Here is a 21,180-nt window from a genome sequence, read left to right as displayed (position 1 = left end):
GTTTCCCACAGAGGTAGATGCTTCCTCTGCATGTCTTTGTCTCTGTTGGTTTAATTGTTCTGGTCTTTATAGAGTAAATGCCTTCGGGGCAAGAACTGTGTCTTTTTTTTCTACTTTATATGCCTAGCAGAGTGCCCGGCACAAAGTAAATGTTCAGTAAATGATTGTCAAATGAGTAAACAAGAAGAGGTGTGACCAACAGCACTGGCAGATGGCATTTACTGAGAACATTCTGTGGGCTGGCCACTGTCTAAGCACTTTACAGAGGCCATTTGCTTTAGTCTTCACAACAGAGGCACAAAGAAGTTAAGGATTTGGCCGAGCACATTCGAATTTCAGCAAGACTTTTGAGAAGGCCTTTTGCGATCATCTTCAACAAATGTGGAAAGAGCTCACCATCAGCCACATTCTAGGTGCTGGGGCTGAAGCAGTGAATAAAATACACAAAAACCCTCCTTTCAAGGTGTTTACAGTTTAGAGAAGAATGACAGTCAATTAAAAAAAAAGAATAAGTAAAATGTATAGTGTATTAGATGGTAATAAGTGCTCTGGAGAAAAAGACAGCAGAAGAAGAAAATAGGAAGTTCTACCATGAAATGCACAACACAAATAAGGTTGGCAAAGCAGGCATCCCTGAGAGGGGATAATTGTACAAAGACTTGAAGGAAATGAAGGAGTGATCTAGTAGAATATCTCAAGGATAAAAGAAAAAGTTTTAAGAGGTGAAGTCACAGAAGTAGGAGGAAAAGAGTGATGATGTGGGGCCTTTTAGGCCATTGTGATGATTTGGGCTTGGAGCTGAGGAATGACACGATCTGATTCACCCTTTTTAAATCAACGCTGGCTCCTGGACAGGATAGATGAGGGTGAGCAAGAGTGGAAGTTGAGAGTCAGGTTAGGTCGCTATTGCAATAATACAGATAAGGGATGACGGTGGCGTGGGCCAGGGTAAGAGCAATAGCGGGATGAGAAGTAATTGGATTTCGGATGTATTTTGAAGGTAGAGTTGACAAGATTTATTGAAGAAGTGAATGTGGGCTTGTGAGAGAAGGACAGAACTCAAGGATGACTCTAGATCTGGGGCCCAAGCATCTGGAAGAATTTGGTGTAGTTGACTGACATGAGGAAGACGTGGTTGGAACAGGTGCAAGAGAGGGCTGGGAGCTCAGAGAGATAATGATTAACAGCCCCGCGGGCTCATGGGTGACTGATGACAATGGCCCTGCTGCTGCTGAATGGGTTGAAGTCAGCAGCAGGGAGAGCTTGACTGTGTTTGAAGGGCTCTGTGCATTGACCTGTCTTTCTGTTAATCACTGGGGTTGTGTTGCCATTGACACAGTGCTAGATATAAACTGATATATTGGGTGACAAAACAGTCCAAGGAGGATCTTGACAATTCCAGAAGGATAGGTGAATCAAGTAAGATGAAGTTAACCTAAACAAACACAAAGTCTTGTGAATTTCAGCTGTTCAAGCAATAGCTGTTTGAGGAATAGCATTGTTAAAAGCACACTCTGGTCAAACAGATCGGGTCCCAAATCCCAACCTGCCTCTTCTTAGTCCTGTTCCCATGATTATGTAAAAGGACTTCCTTATTTATAAAATGGCATAGTAATGCCTTGCTCAAAGTGTTGTTACGAAAATGAAATGAAATAATAAAACACACAGCCTAGGGTGTAACAGATAGTTGGTAAATAAAATGTTTTATTATCAAAAAACCTTTCTTCCTATCCTTTATTTTTTTAAAAATTAAGTATTAGTAAATATTTGAGTTTGGAGTGGGCTTTTACGAGCCTCTTGAAATAATATCAGGACTCAGGGTTTTCTCATACCTGAAACATTATTTTCCTGGAACAAGTTTTCTTGTCAGCCGGAATTCCACCTGAAAATGTTAGCTGTCTTCTCTTTATTTTGACAACTTCTGCTTTCACCTCTTTCTGCCTTAAGATTAATAACCTATTTTATGTTTTCAATCATACTTTAAGTCACTCTTTTATATTTGTTTACTTTTCTCCCTTTATCTGAATCTTAGAACACTTTGCAGGGCTTTTAATATTATTTTTCTTAATATATTTTAAAACTGAGATATAATTTATATATTAAAAAATTCACCAATTTTAATTATACATTTTGATGAGTTTTGATAAATGTGTACACCATAACAGTCAGAACACCGAAATCCTCTTATTTTGCTCCTTCAGTAGCATAATTACATGGAAATGCCCCATAATGTACAGTAAATTGTTTAAAGCACAAAGTGAAATTATAACTATTAGAAAATTGTTTGTGCAATAGTCAATATGCTTTGTGAATAGTTGCACAATGATGTGATAATGCTTCTGAATGCTTGTTTAATGTAAAAAAAAAAAAGGGATTTCTAGATATAGGGGAAAAAGAAAAAAAAAAAAACACCCAAAAGTGGAATGCCAAATTGACTGGAAAAGTAGATAAAAAGGTTGCTCATCCACCAGGACTGAGGATAGACAGACCATTAGGGGTACCTTTCTAGTCCACACAGCGAAGGCTCCCTCTCTCATGTGAGGTTTCCCACTTAGGAGGAATTCCTCTTCTCCCAGAGCTGATGACTAGGATGACCATATTTTTAAGAGAGGGCATTGCTAATGAGATCAGAGACGTTCATTGTCTAATAGCCACTAGTAATATCCAATTACTGGCCTAGTAACAACCATAACATACATTTGACAAAAATTTATACTCAGCTCAGCACTGTAAGGACTTTAGTTCACAGAGCCCTATGTAGGTGGCTTGAGCTTTATTTCTAGCTCAAGCTTATTTATTTGTTCTTTCTTTCTTCCATTTATCCATTCAGTCAATATTTCTTGAACACCTCCTATGTGTCAGGCTTTGTGCTAGGGGGTGAACAAGGACCTGGCACCCACTCTCACAGAACTTTCATGAACAGAGGTAGGCAGACATTAAAAACTTATAAGTTGATAAGTGTTATAAAAGAAGACTGCAGGGTATAATGAGAGTTTCTAAGAGGCTCTGACTTAGTCAGTTTGGTCAGGGAAGGCTTCCTGAAGGGAGTGACATTTGAGTGAGACTCAAAGAATAAAAAGTTCAACCAGATATGTTCATGTGTGTGTGTGTATGTGTCAGGGAGAAAGGAAGAGCAGGGAGGTACTTCTAAGCAGAGGGTCCAGCATATTTGAGGAATGTGTGGAGCTTAGATAACAGGTGAGAGATCAGCTTGAGATCAACCTGCCCAGGTGGTCAGGAATCACATCAGTCTGGGCCTTGTTATGGATTTCATGCCTCTACTCTTAAAGCAATAGGAAGCCATGGGAGTGTTGACTTAAAAAAACACACAACGTGAGAGTTGCAAATTAAGCTTTACTGGGAGCAAAATGAGGACTACAGCCCCAAGACAGCATTTCAGATAACTGAGAAACTGCTCCAAGGAGGCGAGGGGTGAACCAGGACATATAGGAGTTTTTCAACAAAAGGGCAGGTAGTCGGAACGTCAAAAGATTACTGTGAATTAAAGACTGACTTCTGATTAGCTTCATTAATGGCTATTTGTTAAACCTTCATACTGCAGTAATTGATAAGGGATTTATTGTAACAGCATTTTATTTTATTTTTATGTAATACCTAAGAGAAACTTATTTGCAGACTCATCTTTTAATATGTATATGAAATATTTATGTATGATATAATATATAAAGTTTAATGTAATAAAATAGAATATTTTAATATATTTTGTTTTCTAGGTTGAAAAAACTCCTTGAACAAGAAAAGGCTTACCAAGCCCGCAAAGAAAAGGAAAATGCTAAGCGGCTCAACAAACTGAGAGATGAACTTGTGAAACTCAAGTCCTTTGCACTCATGCTGGTGGATGAAAGGCAGATGCATATCGAGCAACTTGGCCTGCAAAGCCAGAAAGTACAGGACCTGACTCAGAAACTGAGGGAAGAGGAAGAAAAGCTCAAAGCCATCACTTCTAAATCCAAAGAAGACAGGCAGAAATTGCTCAAGTTGGAAGTGGATTTTGAACACAAGGCTTCGAGGTTTTCCCAGGAGCATGAAGAGATGAGCGCTAAGTTGGCCAATCAGGAGTCTCACAACAGGCAGCTCAGACTCAGGCTGGTTGGCTTGACTCAAAGAATCGAGGAGCTGGAAGAGACCAACAAAAATCTTCAAAAGGCAGAAGTAGAACTTCAGGAGCTAAGAGATAAAATTGCCAAAGGGGAATGTGGCAACTCCAGTCTCATGGCAGAAGTGGAAAAGCTTCGGAAGCGCGTGCTTGAGATGGAGGGTAAAGATGAGGAGATCACGAAAACCGAATCCCAGTGCAGGGGACTGAGGAAGAAGCTCCAGGAGGAAGAGCACCATAGCCGGGAGCTCAGGCTTGAAGTCGAGAAGCTACAGGTGAGAATGTCTGAACTGGAGAAACTGGAAGAAGCATTCAGCAAAAGTAAATCGGAGTGCACCCAGCTGCATTTAAATCTGGAGAAAGAAAAGAACTTAACCAAGGACCTGCTCAATGAGTTGGAGGTAGTCAAGAGTCGGGTTAAAGAACTGGAATGTTCTGAAAGTCGATTGGAAAAGGCTGAATTAAGCCTAAAAGACGATCTGACAAAGTTGAAGTCCTTTACCGTGATGCTGGTTGACGAAAGAAAAAATATGATGGAAAAAATAAAGCAAGAAGAGAGAAAAGTGGATGGACTCAATAAAAATTTTAAGGTGGAACAAGGCAAGGTTATGGATGTGACGGAAAAACTCATCGAAGAAAGTAAGAAGCTTTTAAAACTGAAATCTGAAATGGAGGAAAAGGTATACAATTTGACAAAAGAGAGAGATGAGTTAATAGGCAAACTGAAAAGTGAAGAGGAAAAATCCTCTGAATTAAGCTGCAGTGTTGACTTATTAAAGAAGAGACTTGATGGGATAGAGGAGGTGGAGAGAGAAATAACAAGAGGAAGGTCTCGAAAAGGACCTGAGCTCGCCTGCCCAGAAGGTAACAAAATTAAGGAGCTAACACTTGAAATCGAGAGGTTGAAGAAACGTCTCCAGCAACTGGAGGTGGTGGAAGGGGATCTGATGAAGACGGAAGATGAGTACGGCCAGCTGGAGCAGAAGTTTAGAAGCGAGCAGGATAAGGCCAACTTCCTCTCTCAGCAACTGGAGGAGATAAAACACCAGATCGCCAAGAATAAAGCAATAGAGAAAGGTGAGGCGGTGAGCCAGGAAGCCGAGCTGAGACACAGGTTTCGGTTGGAAGAAGCTAAAAGTCGAGACTTAAAAGCAGAAGTCCAAGCCCTTAAAGAGAAGATTCATGAATTGATGAACAAAGAAGATCAGCTTTCTCAGCTCCAAGTGGATTATTCTGTCCTCCAGCAAAGATTTATGGAAGAGGAAAATAAGAACAAGAACATGGGGCAGGAGGTCCTCAATCTGACCAAAGAGTTGGAGCTGTCCAAGCGGTACAGCCGCGCCCTCCGACCCAGCGTGAACGGGAGGAGGATGGTGGATGTCCCCGTGACGTCTACCGGCGTCCAGACAGATGCTGTCGGCAGCGAAGTGGCGGAGGAGGACACGCCAGCAGTGTTTATACGCAAATCCTTTCAAGAAGAAAACCATATCATGAGTAACCTTCGACAGGTGGGACTGAAGAAACCTGTGGAACGTTCCTCTGTCCTAGACAGGTATCCGCCCGCGGCCAACGAGCTCACCATGAGGAAGTCTTGGATCCCATGGATGAGGAAAAGGGAGAATGGGCCCCCGGTGACTCAAGAGAAGGGACCTCGAGCCGGTTCCAGCCCGGGGCACCCAGGAGAGCTGGTTCTTTCGCCCAAGCAGGGCCAGCCCCTGCACATTCGAGTGACGCCAGACCATGAGAACAGCACTGCCACTTTGGAGATTACGAGCCCCACAGCAGAAGAATTTTTTTCCAGTACCACCGTCATTCCCACCCTAGGGAATCAGAAACCGAGGATAACCATTATCCCATCACCAAACGTCATGTCTCAGAAGCAGAAAAGCGGAGATGCTACTCTCAGCACGGAGCGAGCCATGTCCCCAGTCACAATTACTACCTTTTCCAGAGAGAAGACACCAGAAAGTGGAAGAGGGCCGTTTGTGGACAGGCCCACGTCCCCCATTCAGATCATGACCGTGTCCACATCGGCGGCCCCGGCGGACATCGCTGTCCCTCCCGAATCCCAGGAAATGCCCGTGGGAAGGACTGTCCTCAAGGTCACCCCGGAGAAGCAGACTGTGCCAGCCCCAGTCCGGAAGTACAACTCCAATGCCAATATCATAACCACGGAAGACAATAAAATTCACATTCACTTAGGTTCTCAGTTTAAGCGCGCCCCTGGGACTGCGGCTGAGGGAGCCAGCCCGGTGATTACCGTCCGACCCGTCAGCGTGGCCGCGGAGAAGGAGGTGTCCACCGGCACAGTCCTTCGCTCGCCCAGGAGCCACGTCTCGGCTCGCCCTGGCGCGAGCAAAGTGACCAGCACCATCACCATTACACCGGTCACGACCTCATCGGCCAGAGGAACCCAGTCAGTGGTGAGTAGAGGGGGCTCCACAGTTCACGCCAAGGTGGGGGGCACGGGGGTAGTGATAACAACGCAGTGCCCAGAATACAGCAAAAGCACGTGCCTCGGCTCCACCCAAACCCACTACGAGCTGTTTCCTAGGGGACTGTCTACATCAAGAAATAGGAGTAGGGGCTTCCCTGGTGGCGCAGTGGTTGAGAGTCCACCTGCCAATGCAGGGGACACGGGTTCATGCCCCGGCCCGGGAAGATCCCACATGCCACGGAGTGGCAGGGCCCGTGAGCCATGGCCGCTGAGCCTGCGCGTCCGGAGCCTGTGCTTCGCAATGGGAGAGGCCACAACAGTGAGAGGCCTGCGTACCGCAAAAAAAGAAAAAGAAACAGGAGTAAAAAGTGGCCTAATACATTATGAATTTGAGCCAATTATGAGGGCTAATTTTTCTTTCACATCAATTATGGAGACTCCAAAAATCCTTGCAAAGATGGCCTCTTGCAGTGTCAGCATATGGGAATAATGAGGTTTAAAATTTGGTTTTTAGGTTTACAGTATTTTGAAAAATGGAGACTGGGGAGAAATGGTCAATATGCAGAAAATAATTAAAACCGTTCCTAGGTTGGGCTTCCCTGGTGGCGCAGTGGTTAAGAATCCGCCTGCCAATGCAGGGTACACGGGTTCAAGCCCTGGTCCGGGAAGATCCCACATGCCGCGGAGCAACGAAGCCCGTGTGCCACAGCTACTGAGCCCTGAGCGCCACAACTACTGAAGCCCGCGCGCCTAGAGCCCGTGCTCTGCAACAAGAGAAGCCACCTCAGTGAGAAGTCCTCGCACCGCAAGGAAGAGTAGCCCCCACTCACCGCAACTAGAGAAAGCCTGCCTGCAGCAACTAAGACCCAACACAGCCAAAAAATATAAATAAATAAATAAATAAACTATTCCTGGGTTATATTTCTAGAACCTAAAATATTTAAAATACATTTACATATGGTCATAGTCATACTTTATTCGAAAAGTAAGATTAAAAGATTATTATATCCAAAACTATTTTTAAAGTAATAAAGAAGTGAGTTTATATTTCTAAACACTATATTTTATTAATAGTATCGTGCAGAAAGCAGGTGCTTGATAAATATTTAGTTAATACCAGCTGGGAGGCTAAATGAAGGGTTATAAAAAAGCATGTCCAAAGTATAAAAGCCAGAACTTAAAAATAAATTCTATTTTTCAAAATACCTCCAGTGATTTTCTTCATTTATTGAGAACAACTGGTAGATGAAATTATAGAAGAGCATGCACTACTTAGATATTAGTTTAAACTAATAGACTAGAAATTATGATTCCTAATCTCTGAATAAATTCTGCAGCATATATTAGAAACTCTTAAGAAGGAGAGGAAGCTTATTATTTAAGTATAGAAACTGTGGCTCATTTTCCCATATCTTCACTATAATTTACTTTAACTCTCTGTGCACAAGCATAGACCCAAGACAGGCTCCAAAGTGTGAATTACTCACTAACTGCTTTGCCAGTAAAGCTTTTTGTTATTGGCTCGATGGGAGCTGAATAGCATTCAGAACTGCTCACCCTTCTCAAATGGTTCAATGCTGCTTTTATTTAAGTAACACAGCGTAGCTTGGATTTTTATAAAAGCTAGTGGAGGTGTAATTGTTGTAATTTAGAGCAGATCTTCTGCTGGAACATCTTATTCCCATTTTTAAGGGTCAGGTCAAGTGAGGCTTCCCTTCTGTAGCAACATTTTGGATTACTGACTAAAGCCCCTACACAAATAGGATTTCAAAACAACTGTCTAAGATTTCTAAGGCCTAAATGATGATTCACATACTTCAGGTATATCAGATCCCATAAGATCAAGGGCAACAAAAAGTTTGGGAATACCCCTCTTAGAAATCGTATAGTGTGGCTAGTTCATTTGTGCATTTATTCAACATTTCTTGGCCATTAGCAGCGCTTTAGGCATGGGGTTAGGTGCTGACTGTAAAGAGGACCTGTCGAAGTTCTTGGCTTAGTGGGAGAGGCAGGATTGAAACCTCCTTAGTGGTTCTGTGAGATGGGTATGTACAAAGGAACAAGCAGAGAAGGCTTCACCGGGGGAAGAGAAGAGGTCTTCACAGATGCAGAGAGAGGGCAGCGTGCGCACAGGCGCGGAGATGGCGATGTGAGGACCTGGCTTGCTGGGGAAGGTGAGCAGTCCCTCTGCGCTGCAGCGGCTGGGGCTGGAGACAAAACGCAGGAGAAGAAAAGGAAAGGCACACTGGGGTCAGATACTGAAGATGTGTGGGTCTTTTTATGAAACTGACATTTAATCTCAGAGTGTAGACAAAGGGACCCAGAAACAAGGTAATGATTTTTAAAACTACATTATTTATGTGTTCGGTATGTCTGTGAAACCATTTAAAGGATAAATTGGAGGAAATAGAGGCTGAGGGCTGGAGATGGTGTAGGCTTGAACTGTGGTAGCGAGAATGAGGACAGAAACATACTGAAGACGGAGCTGAAGATTTCACGACAAACTGAGTACAGAGGGCGGCTCTGAGGTCTCTGGCTTGGCGGTAGAGGTGGATAAAACGAGAAACCCAGGGGGACTACTGTTTGGGGGAGAAGTTAAGTAACGTTTGGGGCCTGTTATAATTGAGATGCCTGAGGGACACTGAAAATGTCTAGCGTGCGGTTGGAAATCCGGTTGTGCATTTAAGGAGAGCACTGAAGACTCGAGGTCCTGGGACTCAGCAACATGTGGGTGACAACTGAGGCGATTCTCAGGGTGAATGTGAAAAGTGAAAACAGGGCCAAGGATGGAGCATGGTGACACCCGCATTTAGAAGGCAGGCAAGCTGGAACCCGGAGCCAGCGCCAGAGTGCAAAGGAGTCGTCAGAGACAGGAGGGGGATGGGTGAGACCCAAGTAAGAATCACAGCAGGAGAGTTTTCGGAGCACTTCAAGAAGGGCGGTGTGGGGGAATTCTGCGGCAGTCCAGTGGTTAGGACTCCGAGCTTTCACTGCAGCGGGCACAGGTTCATTCCTGGCCGAGGAACTAAGATCCTGCATGCCATGCGGCATGGCAAAAAAAAAAAAAAAAAAGAGGGTGTGGTCAGCAGTGACAATACAGAAGAGAGAAGATCTGGCCTCCTTAGGAGGGGAAAGGAGAGCGGCTTCGTGTCAAGCAAGTGGGGTGATTTGGGGGACAGTAGGAGTAAAGATGCCTGAGTATCCGCAGGGGGTCCTGCAGCTTCTCTGTGAAGTAGGAGGGCAGGTCGTCTTCAGTAAGGGTAGAGGAGGCAGGTCAGGGGCTTGAGAAGAGAACGAAGAGTGCACAGGCGCTCCGGGAGAGGGCAAGGGGGGCGACTGCAGCGGACTAGACACCAACTCCCACTTGCTCCCGATAATCTGACCTGGAGAGGGGTCGTCGTCTGTGGGTAGTTCTGGGGCAAGAGCCCTGCTTAGGCTCAGACGGATGGCGTTTCCGGGGGAAACTCACCAACATTGTCCTTGCGTTTCTGTATTTTCTCTCTTACAGTCGGGACAAGACGGGTCATCCCAGCGGCCTACACCCACCCGCATTCCTATGTCAAAAGGTATGAAAGCAGGAAAGGCAGTAGTGGCAGCCCCAGGAGCAGGAAATGTGACCAAATTCGAGCCTCGAGCTGAGACTCAGTCTATGAAAATAGAGCTGAAGAAATCTGCAGCCGGCAGCGCTACCTCTCCTGGAGGGGGGAAGGGCTGAGGGCAGTGGCGGAGGGGGTATGTCGTGCAGATGCTACTGCTGCTCTCTGTTCGTGCCGACTCGCTACATGTACTAATTTAAGTTGTCAATATCTTGTTCATAAAATAATCAACTAATAGCCATGTGTCTTTCCTATTTTGTGGATTTGTTTTGATGCTGGGGAACAGAACTAACTAGCAAAACTACCGTGTGCTGTGTGCTTTGCGGAGGGTGCTGGGCCCCAGGCAGGGCCTGACTTCTAGACCCAGTTTTGCTTCTAGAAAGTGGACCCATTAGTTACATCAGTAAGATATGGGGGCTGGATCACAGCCTCTCCAAAGCCAGCTCCTAATTGTAAATCAAATCTAATAGGCTTTGTTCCACCATAATTGATTTTTCAAAACTCTTTTATGAAATAGGAAATAGGTTAACAATTGTCATTTGCCTCTATCAGATTCCAAATTTGCTTCATGTGCTGGAGACAAACAAACAAACAAAACCCCCCAAACAAAACCCATCTCCTAGTTATCACAGGGCCTGCACCTCTAAGGTTTTGCAAAAACAAAAGCCTCTGAGACGATTTCAGGAAACAATTTGAATGTGAAATAAAATGGAAACGAAATATGGAATACTAAAAACAGAGCTTTACTTATTTGTGTGAGTGTGTATTGTAAAGATTTTGGAATTTTAGAACCGTTAATGTCAGACTCAGGCTCTATTCAAGTGTGCAACTGATTTAAATTGTGGAGCAGTTTGAATAGAGCTGCCAAATGGCCCTTTACAGCTCAAGAGAGGTTGTAATGGATAGAAAATAGCGACAGTAAATTTTGATACATTGTTGCCAAGAAATAAAATGACATCATGCATAGCTTAATTGAATTGAAACATTTTCACAGTCAAGTGTGGACTTGACTTTGCAAGTATAGAACCAGATCATGATTGTGTGTGTGTGTGTGCGCGCGTGTGTGTGTGTGGTGTGGTGAAGTGTATTATTATTACCTGTGTTTGTATCATTGTTAATTTTAAGCATGTTTTCATAAGCATGAAGAGTGTGTGAATGCAGAATGCCAGTGTCTGAGAGAAGATTAACCATGTTGACATGGACATGGTGCTTGGTAGTCAAATAACCACAGATGAGCTCAAGGCTGATAACCCCCAGCTTAGCATCTTAGGTCACGGGCAGGCAGAACTTTGTCGAAATCTTTGAGGCAATTGGGTGAACTTTACAATCACACAATGAGTATTAAGTTACAGGTTGCTATTTTCTGCTTCTAAATTGTGAGGTTTCCAGAATCATTTGAATAGTCCCTGCTCCTGATATTAGGTAAAAGGTAGATTTCTTTTAAAGATATTTGATTGGTTTTTAGCCCAGGAGTCACCGTGCTTCATGGTATAGAGACTGTCCTCTGAGTTCTTTCCACACCGTTCTTCCTGTCCCTTGTAGAACTTGGGCTCAAATTGTAGATGACGGAGATGGACCCCTCACAATAGTCTCATTTACTTCATCAGATCACTGTTGCCTACAGCTCAGTTCTCAGCAAATGTATTTGAAAATATCGAGCAACTATGGGACACATGCCCTAATAATGGAATTTCAAGGCGGAAGGAGAGGGAGACTGAGAAAAAAAGACTTTATGAAATACGGTTTTGAACAAGTTTAAACCATATATCTTGCCATTTCGAATACTGGCTCGTGTCTTTTTGAAAGGGAATTTCCCCCTTTTGTAAAGTGGACTTCATCCCTTTCAGAAACCAGGACGCTCCACTGTTTATCAAATGCCTCCCTGGCATTTAGCCTATTTGGTGTTACCGTACATTCTGTATTTGAGCAAACGAAGGTGTCAGAACGAAACACTGTGTTCTGTTTTCTACTACCTGCCATTCTTCAGTGACCCTTATCCCAGTCAAGTGTGACTGCTGCTGTTTTGCTTTTTCACCTGCTCACACCACGCTTATGTCGGTTCTGCCCGGAAGCTTCATTCCATCTGCAGGGAGAGGCTGTAAGAGCTTAACCGTGAGTGGACAGGATGTTTATACATCTGGATCTTGGAATACAGCCACCTGCAAAGGACAACCGCTGAGAAAACTTGGCGGCACGACACATATTCGCTTTTCAGAAATGATAAAGTGCAACTGCCGTGGCCGTTTTCCTTTGTAATTTTAGAACCAACTCCACATTTATTGGCTAGCTTTGTTTTAAACTGCATATTAGAAATGAAATCCACCGAGGATTGGAGGTGGAGGATTCAATGCACTCCAACTCCGGCTTCTATGTGTGAGTATAATGTTTTTAAGATGCAGTTTCATGTGCTTTTATAAGAGTGAATGGGATGAAAAAGTTAGAGCCTTTTCCCTGTCCTGAAACAGTACTGTGTAGTGAAATAGCAGGGGTCTCACTAGGGCAGCTATGAACAGCTGCTGTCAGGTCTCGTCCTGGGGAGGGAGGGGTGCCATTTCCATAGATTTCAGTGTGACGGCTCCCTCTGGGGACATGCAGGGCCCCATCCACACAGCTACAGAGGCAACCCTGGTCTTACCCTCCTGAGAATAATTTTTGTGTGTTGGCTGTTTCCATATTCTACGATGGTGGCCATGTAGTATGCATGATACCAGAAACATTCCAAGATGGGACACGGCCCAAAAGGTATTTATCATCTCTTGAAAATGACTTTCCTGTCTAGGTCACCTGCTTAAACAGAGTCATTCAGTTTCTACTGGCATCTTTATTATATTTTCACTGAGGACAGGTTAACGGGGAACAGTTGGGCTGTCTGGAGATTTTAGTGTACTCGTTAAGGGTAGGGTGTTACCAGATCTCTTAGTTGAATGTCTTTAAGAAAGAAGTGAAGACGTAGCTTTGATGTGCACTGTGGGAAGAGTATAATTTCAGGGAAACAAAAACCTGTCCAAGAATGGGAGATGCACAAAGATTTGAATTTCTCATTCCTTTCATAGATGTGGAGTACTGGGGAGAGAGCAAGACTTTCCTGATTGGGAAAACCCCAGGGATATTAGATGAGAAGGGCACGTTTACGTGGGCAGCAGGAGGGCAGAGAGAGAGAGGAAGACGTAACAGGATGAGCACAGGGAGGGCTTCCCAGTAAACAGGAATGCATTATTCCCAAACCTCCCTAACCCAGCCGATGGTCAGTGTTTCCCCACTACTTCCTACCCCGGTCTCATCCTTGGTTATCTCCTCACCCTCTGCTCTTTCAGCTTCTCCTTTTCACCTGTTACCTCCACATAGGATGTAAATATGCTCTGGCCTCTTCCGTTTCAGCACAGCTTTTCCTTCAGCCATGCAGTCCTCTACAGTTACTGCCCTGACCCCTTCCCTGCCCGCCCGGGTGGAGCCACTGTCCCAATGCTCAGCCTTTTCTGCCTCCACTTCCACTGTTCCCATGGATTCTTTAATTATTCTTTATTTTTGTGAAAGTAACTCATATACAGTTAACATACAAGCTGGTGCTAAAAGACGTGAAAACCGCTGTTCCTCACCTCACACCCCCTTTCCAAACTCAGCTCCACTCCCTAGAGAAAATGATTTCTCACTCTAAATTGATAAATTGTGGATATCTTTTTCTTCCCATTATTGTTTTGATGTTTGAGAATTTAGTCCTCTGACATGTCTCCTCCCTTCCCTTTTCCCCATCCTCACAATATGACTCCATAACACATTTTTTGATAAATCAGCAGCCAGCAGCCAGCCTGTTTCATGTTCATATGTTTACAGTGTAAATTTAAATATTGTTCCCTGCTGAGCCAAGTAGTGTACTATGATTATGTTTCCTTCCTCTTACCATGTTCCCCCTTCAAAAGAATAATTGCTTTCATTTTTCATCTGCTTGCTTTTCTGTGTATCTATCTGTATTTCTTCCAAATGCTCCAATAGATCTACCAAACACCTATGAGTAATTTTTCCAAACACTTAAGCACATCAGTTTCATACTTTTCCCTGGAGGCCTTACTAGTTCAACCCTCTGCTTCCCTACTTAGTCTGGAACGCTTGTCCTTTACGTCTGCTGCTCAGCTGTTGTCCTATTGCCTACATTGAATCCTCTGTTTCCTGGATTTCTTCTACTTCTTTTGCTTACCTGTTTGTCTGTCTGTCTATCTATCTATCTATCTATCACCTATCTATCTACCTACCTATCAAAGCGCATCTTCTGTAGTTTCTACAGAGAAAAATCCTCCAGTAACCTTCCTGAGGCAGGCTACCTGCATTCTGGGAACAGATCAGGGAGATGAAGTGGAGAATCTCACAGTTTAGGCACTCCCTTGCATTCAGCCCATTCTTGTACCTAGGTCCAGAACTTGTCAGGTCAGTTTTTTCAGAGAATAAACCCCGGATCTCTGTAAGGGTGACAGGAGAGTGAGGTTATGCGCCTCTCCCTCTGTGACTGAGACATCTAATCTCCTTTGGATTCCTTGAACTCCTCTGACTGCCCCGCCTCAGTCTCCCTTGCTGGCTCCTTATTGTATGCATGCATTTTTTTTAATTGAAGTATAGTTGATTTACAATGTTGTGTTAATTACTGCTGTACAGCAAAGTGATTCAGTTACACATATATATACATTATTTTTTTCATATTCTTTTCCATTATGATTTATCACAGGATATTGAATATAGTTCCCTGCACTATACAGTAGGACCTTGTTGTTTATCCATTCTATACATAAAAGTTTACATCTGCTAATCCCAGCCTCCCAATCCATCCCTCCCCCAACCCCCTCCCCCTTGGCAACCACAAGTCTGTTCTCTATGTCCCTGATTCTGTTTCTGTTTCATAGATAGGTTCATTTGTATCATATTTTAGATTCCACATATAAGTGATATCATATGGTGTGTGTCTCTCTCTGTCTGACTTCCTTCACTTAGTATGATCACCTCTAGGTCCATCCATGTTGCTTGTGCATGCATCTTAAGGGTTGCTGTTCTCCTCATCTTTTCAAAAGCCATTTGTCTACACTACGTGCTCATTCTGGTTCCTTTATTCACTCTTGTGGCTTCAGTTATCTCCCATATGCTGATGACGACCAAACCTCTATCTCCAGCCATGCACTCACGTGGCACTGTACATCTCCAACTTAGTTCGTCTCAAAGCCATTCTCAACAACCCCTCCATCCCTCTTCCAAGTTTTTTCCTTCTCCTATCATTCTCCACCTCAGCAGGAACGACCTGAGCTACCCAGTCACTCAAGAAAGCCAGAAGCCACTTCAGGCCCCTCCTTCCCGCTCGCCCACCCAGGAGACCCATTCAGCAAGTCTCTCATACCCCTGTCAAACCCCTGACACCTGAGGCGGCTGCACCCACATCTCCATTTTCCCCATCACTGCCTGAGTGGAGGTTCTAACTGCTTCTCATCTGGATGACTCTAATACTCCCCCAACTGGCCCCATAATCTCCAGCCTCAACATTTCCTGATTCATTTTTCATTTTGTTTTTCAAAGTGCAAGTTGATCATCTCACTCCTCTATTTGAAGCCCTCCCAAGGTTCCTCATTATCCACAGCATGCAAAGCCAGCTCCCTGGTGCGGCACTCAAGGCTCTGTGATCTGGCTCCCTACCTCCCCACCCTCCCTTTCCCCCGCCTGGACTCCCACCCCCAGGCCCACAGAATGCCCTGCACAGTGGCCAGATCACCTCCACTTGACCTGCTCAACTTGTTTCTTCTCCCTGCGTTGCCCTTCCTCCGACATTTCCTTCTGGTGGTTTTGTCCTCTGTTCGAAATCTCTTTTAAGAACTTTGCCTCCATGAACAAGACAGGCCATTATTTCAGAATCTAAGCCAGGGTTTAAAGCCTGTCATTTTTTTACATTTTTATAGCAAATGCTGTAAAAAACTTGGTACTTACTGTAGAGAAAGAAAACTAACAGTCAAAGGATGGCTGGGAGTTGGAGAAGAAAGAGGTGTTCTTGCTTCCTCCTTAGTCTGCAATACAAACCTGTGAGAATGATACAGAGGGTGCTGACACATCATGACACATGTGAGAACACAGAGGGAAAGAGGGAGCAGAATCAGGGGAGATCCGGGTGCTGCCCTTGTGGATGGTGTAAATTACCTCTATTTCCCTCCAAAGGCTCCGTGGCAGGTAATGGATGCAAAACAGCCAGGAGTCCTGGACTGGGGAGTTCTCCCCTCTGCAGCTATCACACGTGTGGAGAACTAAGGGGGCCTGGGGGCTTCCTGTGAAGCACAAATATAAATGAATCATTTACGAATGGCCCATCCTCTCTTACTCCCCCAGAGGAGCATAAAAGCACTTCAGGAAAGAAAAAGCTCCAGGTGATGTGTCATGCTTTTCAGTTTCATGAAGGACCCTCTAAAATAGATCAGAGAGGCTTCTGTTTGAAGGGATCCAACGCCACCACCCATAAGCAGGGTTTAGCTTGAGGATGGATATTAAGGCGAACATGGAGAGAAGGTGGATCACTGAACAACGGACTAGATTCCTGACACAGGACTGACCAGGAGATCAGAGGAAGGCTGTGTCACCTTTGGCAAACCACCTTACCTTGGCTTGTGACTTAGCATTCAGCTATGATCTTTTATGATTCGGGCATTCCTCCTTAGAGTGGTAAGGTGAGATGCTTCACTCTTGTTCAGTGAGCAACTTAAAAGAGTCTGCCATAATGCTTTTCCTAAGAACTAATAATTAATTGCTTATCTGGTAAAAGTAGTTTGGGCCTCTCTACTTGTGCTAATATTATGTATGTGTGATGGACAGAATTGCAAAGCCAAGGGCTGTTTAGAAATGAACTAGACTTTAGAGGTCAAGAAGATAATTATCCTTATTATTAAAGATGAAAACAAAAACAAAACAAGAAAACCCCCAATGCATAGAGTGTCTCATTTTCTTATTAATGATGAAGCCAGGGCTTCAGTTTCTCCCAGTACCTTATTCAGGATTTCATACGAGTAAACTACTTCAAGTGAACAAAGTGTATATTCATACATAGACTAAAAATACCCACTCAATGGGCCAAAATAATATTGCCAAAGGATTTGAGATATTGAGCTCTCTACATAGAAACCCTGTGTGTCAAAGTTCTCATAACAGCAATTTGATGAATATTATCCTTATCTAAAAAACACAGTGCCCTTCTCAATTTTCACACATAATGTTATATTCCATGCTATCCTGTGACCAACCGTAGACTTAGATCAACCTAAGCTGATCTCAGCATCTAGCATCTAACACCTGTGTCTAAAAAGTAGAACCTGAGCATGCTTGGCTCAGGTACTTAGCTATTTTTCCACCATTTAGTTTTTATTTATAATTAATGTTATCTATGGGATAACTAGTTCCAATTTGCTTGTATCTGGGGAACAGTAATCTGTGTGAGAGGTAACAATTAACTTGCTTGAAAAAAAATCTACCAATCATAACTGCGATGATTGGTAACTCCTGCAACCTGGGGGGCGGGCGAGGGGAAGATTTGGCCTGATGATGGAGTGGAAAATGTTCTGTAAGGAAGCAAATAAACTCTTAGGTGGTTGAGAAACCTCAAGAGAGTTTGTATCATCTGATTCCATAGTTTCCTGAAGCAAATGACAGAACTGATTAGCGGAAGTATTTTTAATTAGCCGAGCTGAATCCAAAAGAAGAATACAAGTCCAAATCAACAGAGGAAGTTTATTGGATTTCCTACTTAAAACAGATGTTTTATCAGAACTCTGATTAACGTCTGAATGTGATAGTAACAGGACTGAATACTGAAGCAGTTTCTTAAAATGAACCTTAAAAGTAAACAATATCTAGGCACTCCTACGTCTAAAAGGTGTAGAGAATGCGGACATTTTTGCAGGAGGATAAACCCCCCTACAGGCAGCAAGGTCAAAGCTGGGGTTTGGTAGCTGGTGGAGGAAGAAAGGCATAGCCCTAAGCCAGTGCCTTGCACTCCAGGCAGAGCTCCTGAGGGTAGGAGCCATGGAACAGGGAACAGGCCCTATGCCGGCCAAACTGATGCAGAATCCAACAGGAAATGTTTTCTGTAACACTGGTGTACAGTTTCCTGTGAATAAAGCAGCCCTCCTTTGCTGATGCAAAGTCCTGCTATAAATTGAAGTTCTGCTTTGCTTTGTCTTTGGTATATGAGTTTGGAGGCTATCAAAGTGGTGTGGTCTCATTTACTAGAGTTGATTTTTAAAATTCAGAGCTCAAGAGTTCCCTTGAGACTTGGCAGGGTATAAACATAGACACTGCTCTGGAGGAAGGCACTGGCTTTTCAGGGAATACATCTTTCTTACTCCACAGCCAGAGGGTTCTCCTGGGAGGAATCAGAATTCCAGTTTGTTACCAGGTTGCCCCACTGTAGCACTCAAGAGACATTCTCCCCCACATTTCTCCTCAAATCCTGTCTTATGTATACAACTTTGGATCTCAAGTCATCTGGCTGGCCAGTAGTTTTGGGGATACCACCCAAGTAGGATAAATAAGTCATCTTTGTAAGGTCAGAAATCAAGTGTAATTAGGAATTGATAATCCGTTAAACTTCCTTTCCATGGAAGTTATCTAATAGCTAGTGTAATAAAAGAATGAATTCTTTTCACAATAATATTATGAAAACAATGTATTTAATGTGTTACATGAAGCTTCTCAAGAAAAAAAACTTCAAGATAACACTTGAGAGAAACACATAGAGGAAAAAGTGCTTTGGTCAACTGTTAATATAAAAATATATGTAAAAATCCAGTGTCCCCATGTACATATGCTGATTAAGATTTAGAGGGTTTTTTTCTTCTTCCAGTTAGAAAAATGGAAATTGTTATTAAATATCTACACAACAGAGGGTCCCCAATTTAAATGTTTCGCTATTTTGAGTTTGCTGATAGAGGTGGTAATTAAGTGTGGCTTTGGTCTCAATCTTCCTCATATATTCTACAGATTACTAATGTCAGAAAAGTGGTATCTGTAAAAAGAGTAAAATTTAGATTACAGAATTACATCTGATTGTACTTAGTTCACCTTAGAGGTCCCAAATGACTTATTTGGGTCTTATTTTGAAGATGAAATGAAGACAGAATAGTAGATGGAAAAAGATTTGCTCACTGACTTTGTAACTTCAGTAAAATCTATAACATTATTTTATTGTACTAAATCATTAAAAAAAGGAAGAGACTTGAGAATTCTGTCTTTAAAAAAAAAAACGCACAAATAATGGCATTAATCCCCGAAGCATCTTTATTTTATTATTATTTTTGCTAGCAACCATGAACTCCTTATGCATCAGATAGTTTTGCTGTGTAATGTCACCTCAAAATTTAATACCTTAAAACAACATTTTTTATTTCTCATAAGTGTGTGTATTGGCTGGGTGATTCTTATCTGAGTCAGTTTACAGATTTGGGGAAAACATAGATAATAAGCAAACATAGATTTAACAAATATGCTTAATATATTTCAAATGATAGAGCCACTATCATATAGATCTTATCTCACCATCTGTAGAAACAAGATGAAATATGTCTCTATGTTATAAAATAAAATAACTTGGGCTTGTTTTACTTTAAGTAAATTTTATGTACATAAATACTAAACCCCATCTTTTATTATTGAAGTTGAATAAAATAAAATAAACTCTCTTATTTGGCATTGTCAAGTACTTGTGAGATAGTCTTTTTAGTAACATAATCTGATTAATAGCATTAATATACATATATCATGCATGGATTACCAGTTTGCTACCTTAAAAATAATAATAAGATGTAATGGTCCAACCAAGACATTGTTTCTATTTATGTACTCTTGCCATATGTATTTTCACCAAATACTAATTCTAAAAAGCTATTCTTATTATTTTTCTAAATTGGAATATAGTTGACTTACAATGTTGTGTTACTTTCTACTGTACAGCAAAGAGAATCAGTTATACATATACGTATATCCACTCTTTTTTAGATTCTTTTCCCATATAGGTCATTACAGAGTATTGAGTAGAGGTCCCTGTGCTATATAGTAGGTCCTTATTAGTTATCTATTTTATACATAGTAGTGTGTATCTGTCAATCCCAATCTCCCAGTTTATCCCTCCCTCCCCCCTTCCCTCCTGGTAACCATAAAATTGTTTTCTACGTCTGTGACTCTATTTCTGTTTTGTAAATAAATTTGTTTGTACCAGTTTTTTAGATTCCACCTATAGGTGATATCATATGATATTTGTCTTTCTCTGTCTGACTTACTTCACTCAGTATGACAGTCTCTAGATCCATCCATGTTGCTGCAAATGGCACAACTTCGTTTTCCTTTTTGTGGCTGAGTAATAAATAGTCCATTGCATATATGTACCACATCTTCTTTATGCATTCATCTGTCAATGGACACTTAGGTTGCTTCCATGTCCTGGCTATTGTAAATAGTGCTGCAATGAACATTGGGGTGCATATATCTTAAAAAGCCATTATTATTACGGAAACTATAAAATGCTAGGATTAGGAGAAGGCAACTCTAGGAATTTAGAGGTTTGCACACTCAAGGGGAGAGAAGAAGGTACTGTAGTAAAATAATATTAGCCCTGCCAGGGATTTGAGAGATGATTTCTGATACCCTCATTTTGTAATGAGGAAACAAAGGCACAGGCATTCTGAATTACATGTACAATAAGAACAATTCTAGATTTCACTCTTTTAAATGTATGTTTCCTATGATCTCTTAAGGGAGGAAAATGGGGAAGATACTTTAATTCTATTAAGGAGGTTTGAGACCTACGTCTTTTTCCTCTTTGAAACCTACTATAGAAATTTTTTTTTAAAAAAAGTGTTGAGTGAGAAATAACATTTTAATGTGAGACCTTGATTTTTACCTGCATAATATTTTATTTAGTGTTTTTAGTTTTTACCTGAAGGTTTTGATACAATTTTAGGCCCCGAAAAAATTTGAGGCTAGAACAATTTTCCAAAGGTAAAACGAGATAATGATTTTTATGGGTT

General features: G+C 42.4%; 1 protein-coding gene across 1 annotated transcript in view; it reads left to right on the top strand.

Moving 5' to 3' along the window:
- The window catches only part of FILIP1 (filamin A interacting protein 1), a 185,189-nt gene extending 174,920 nt beyond the window's left edge, over positions 1–10,269 (top strand). The window contains exons 5-6 of the mRNA XM_060115132.1: positions 3,735–6,540; positions 10,063–10,269. Coding sequence (XP_059971115.1) covers positions 3,735–6,540; positions 10,063–10,269 — 3,013 coding nt within the window. The remainder of the gene's footprint in view (positions 1–3,734; positions 6,541–10,062) is intronic.
- Positions 10,270–21,180: the final 10,911 nt, after the last annotated feature.

This window comes from Mesoplodon densirostris, chromosome 12 (genome assembly GCF_025265405.1).
Source record: "Mesoplodon densirostris isolate mMesDen1 chromosome 12, mMesDen1 primary haplotype, whole genome shotgun sequence".
Classification (NCBI taxonomy): Eukaryota; Metazoa; Chordata; class Mammalia; order Artiodactyla; family Ziphiidae; genus Mesoplodon; species Mesoplodon densirostris.
Note: the sequence above shows the minus strand (reverse complement) of the source record. Positions and strands in the feature narration are given on the sequence as shown.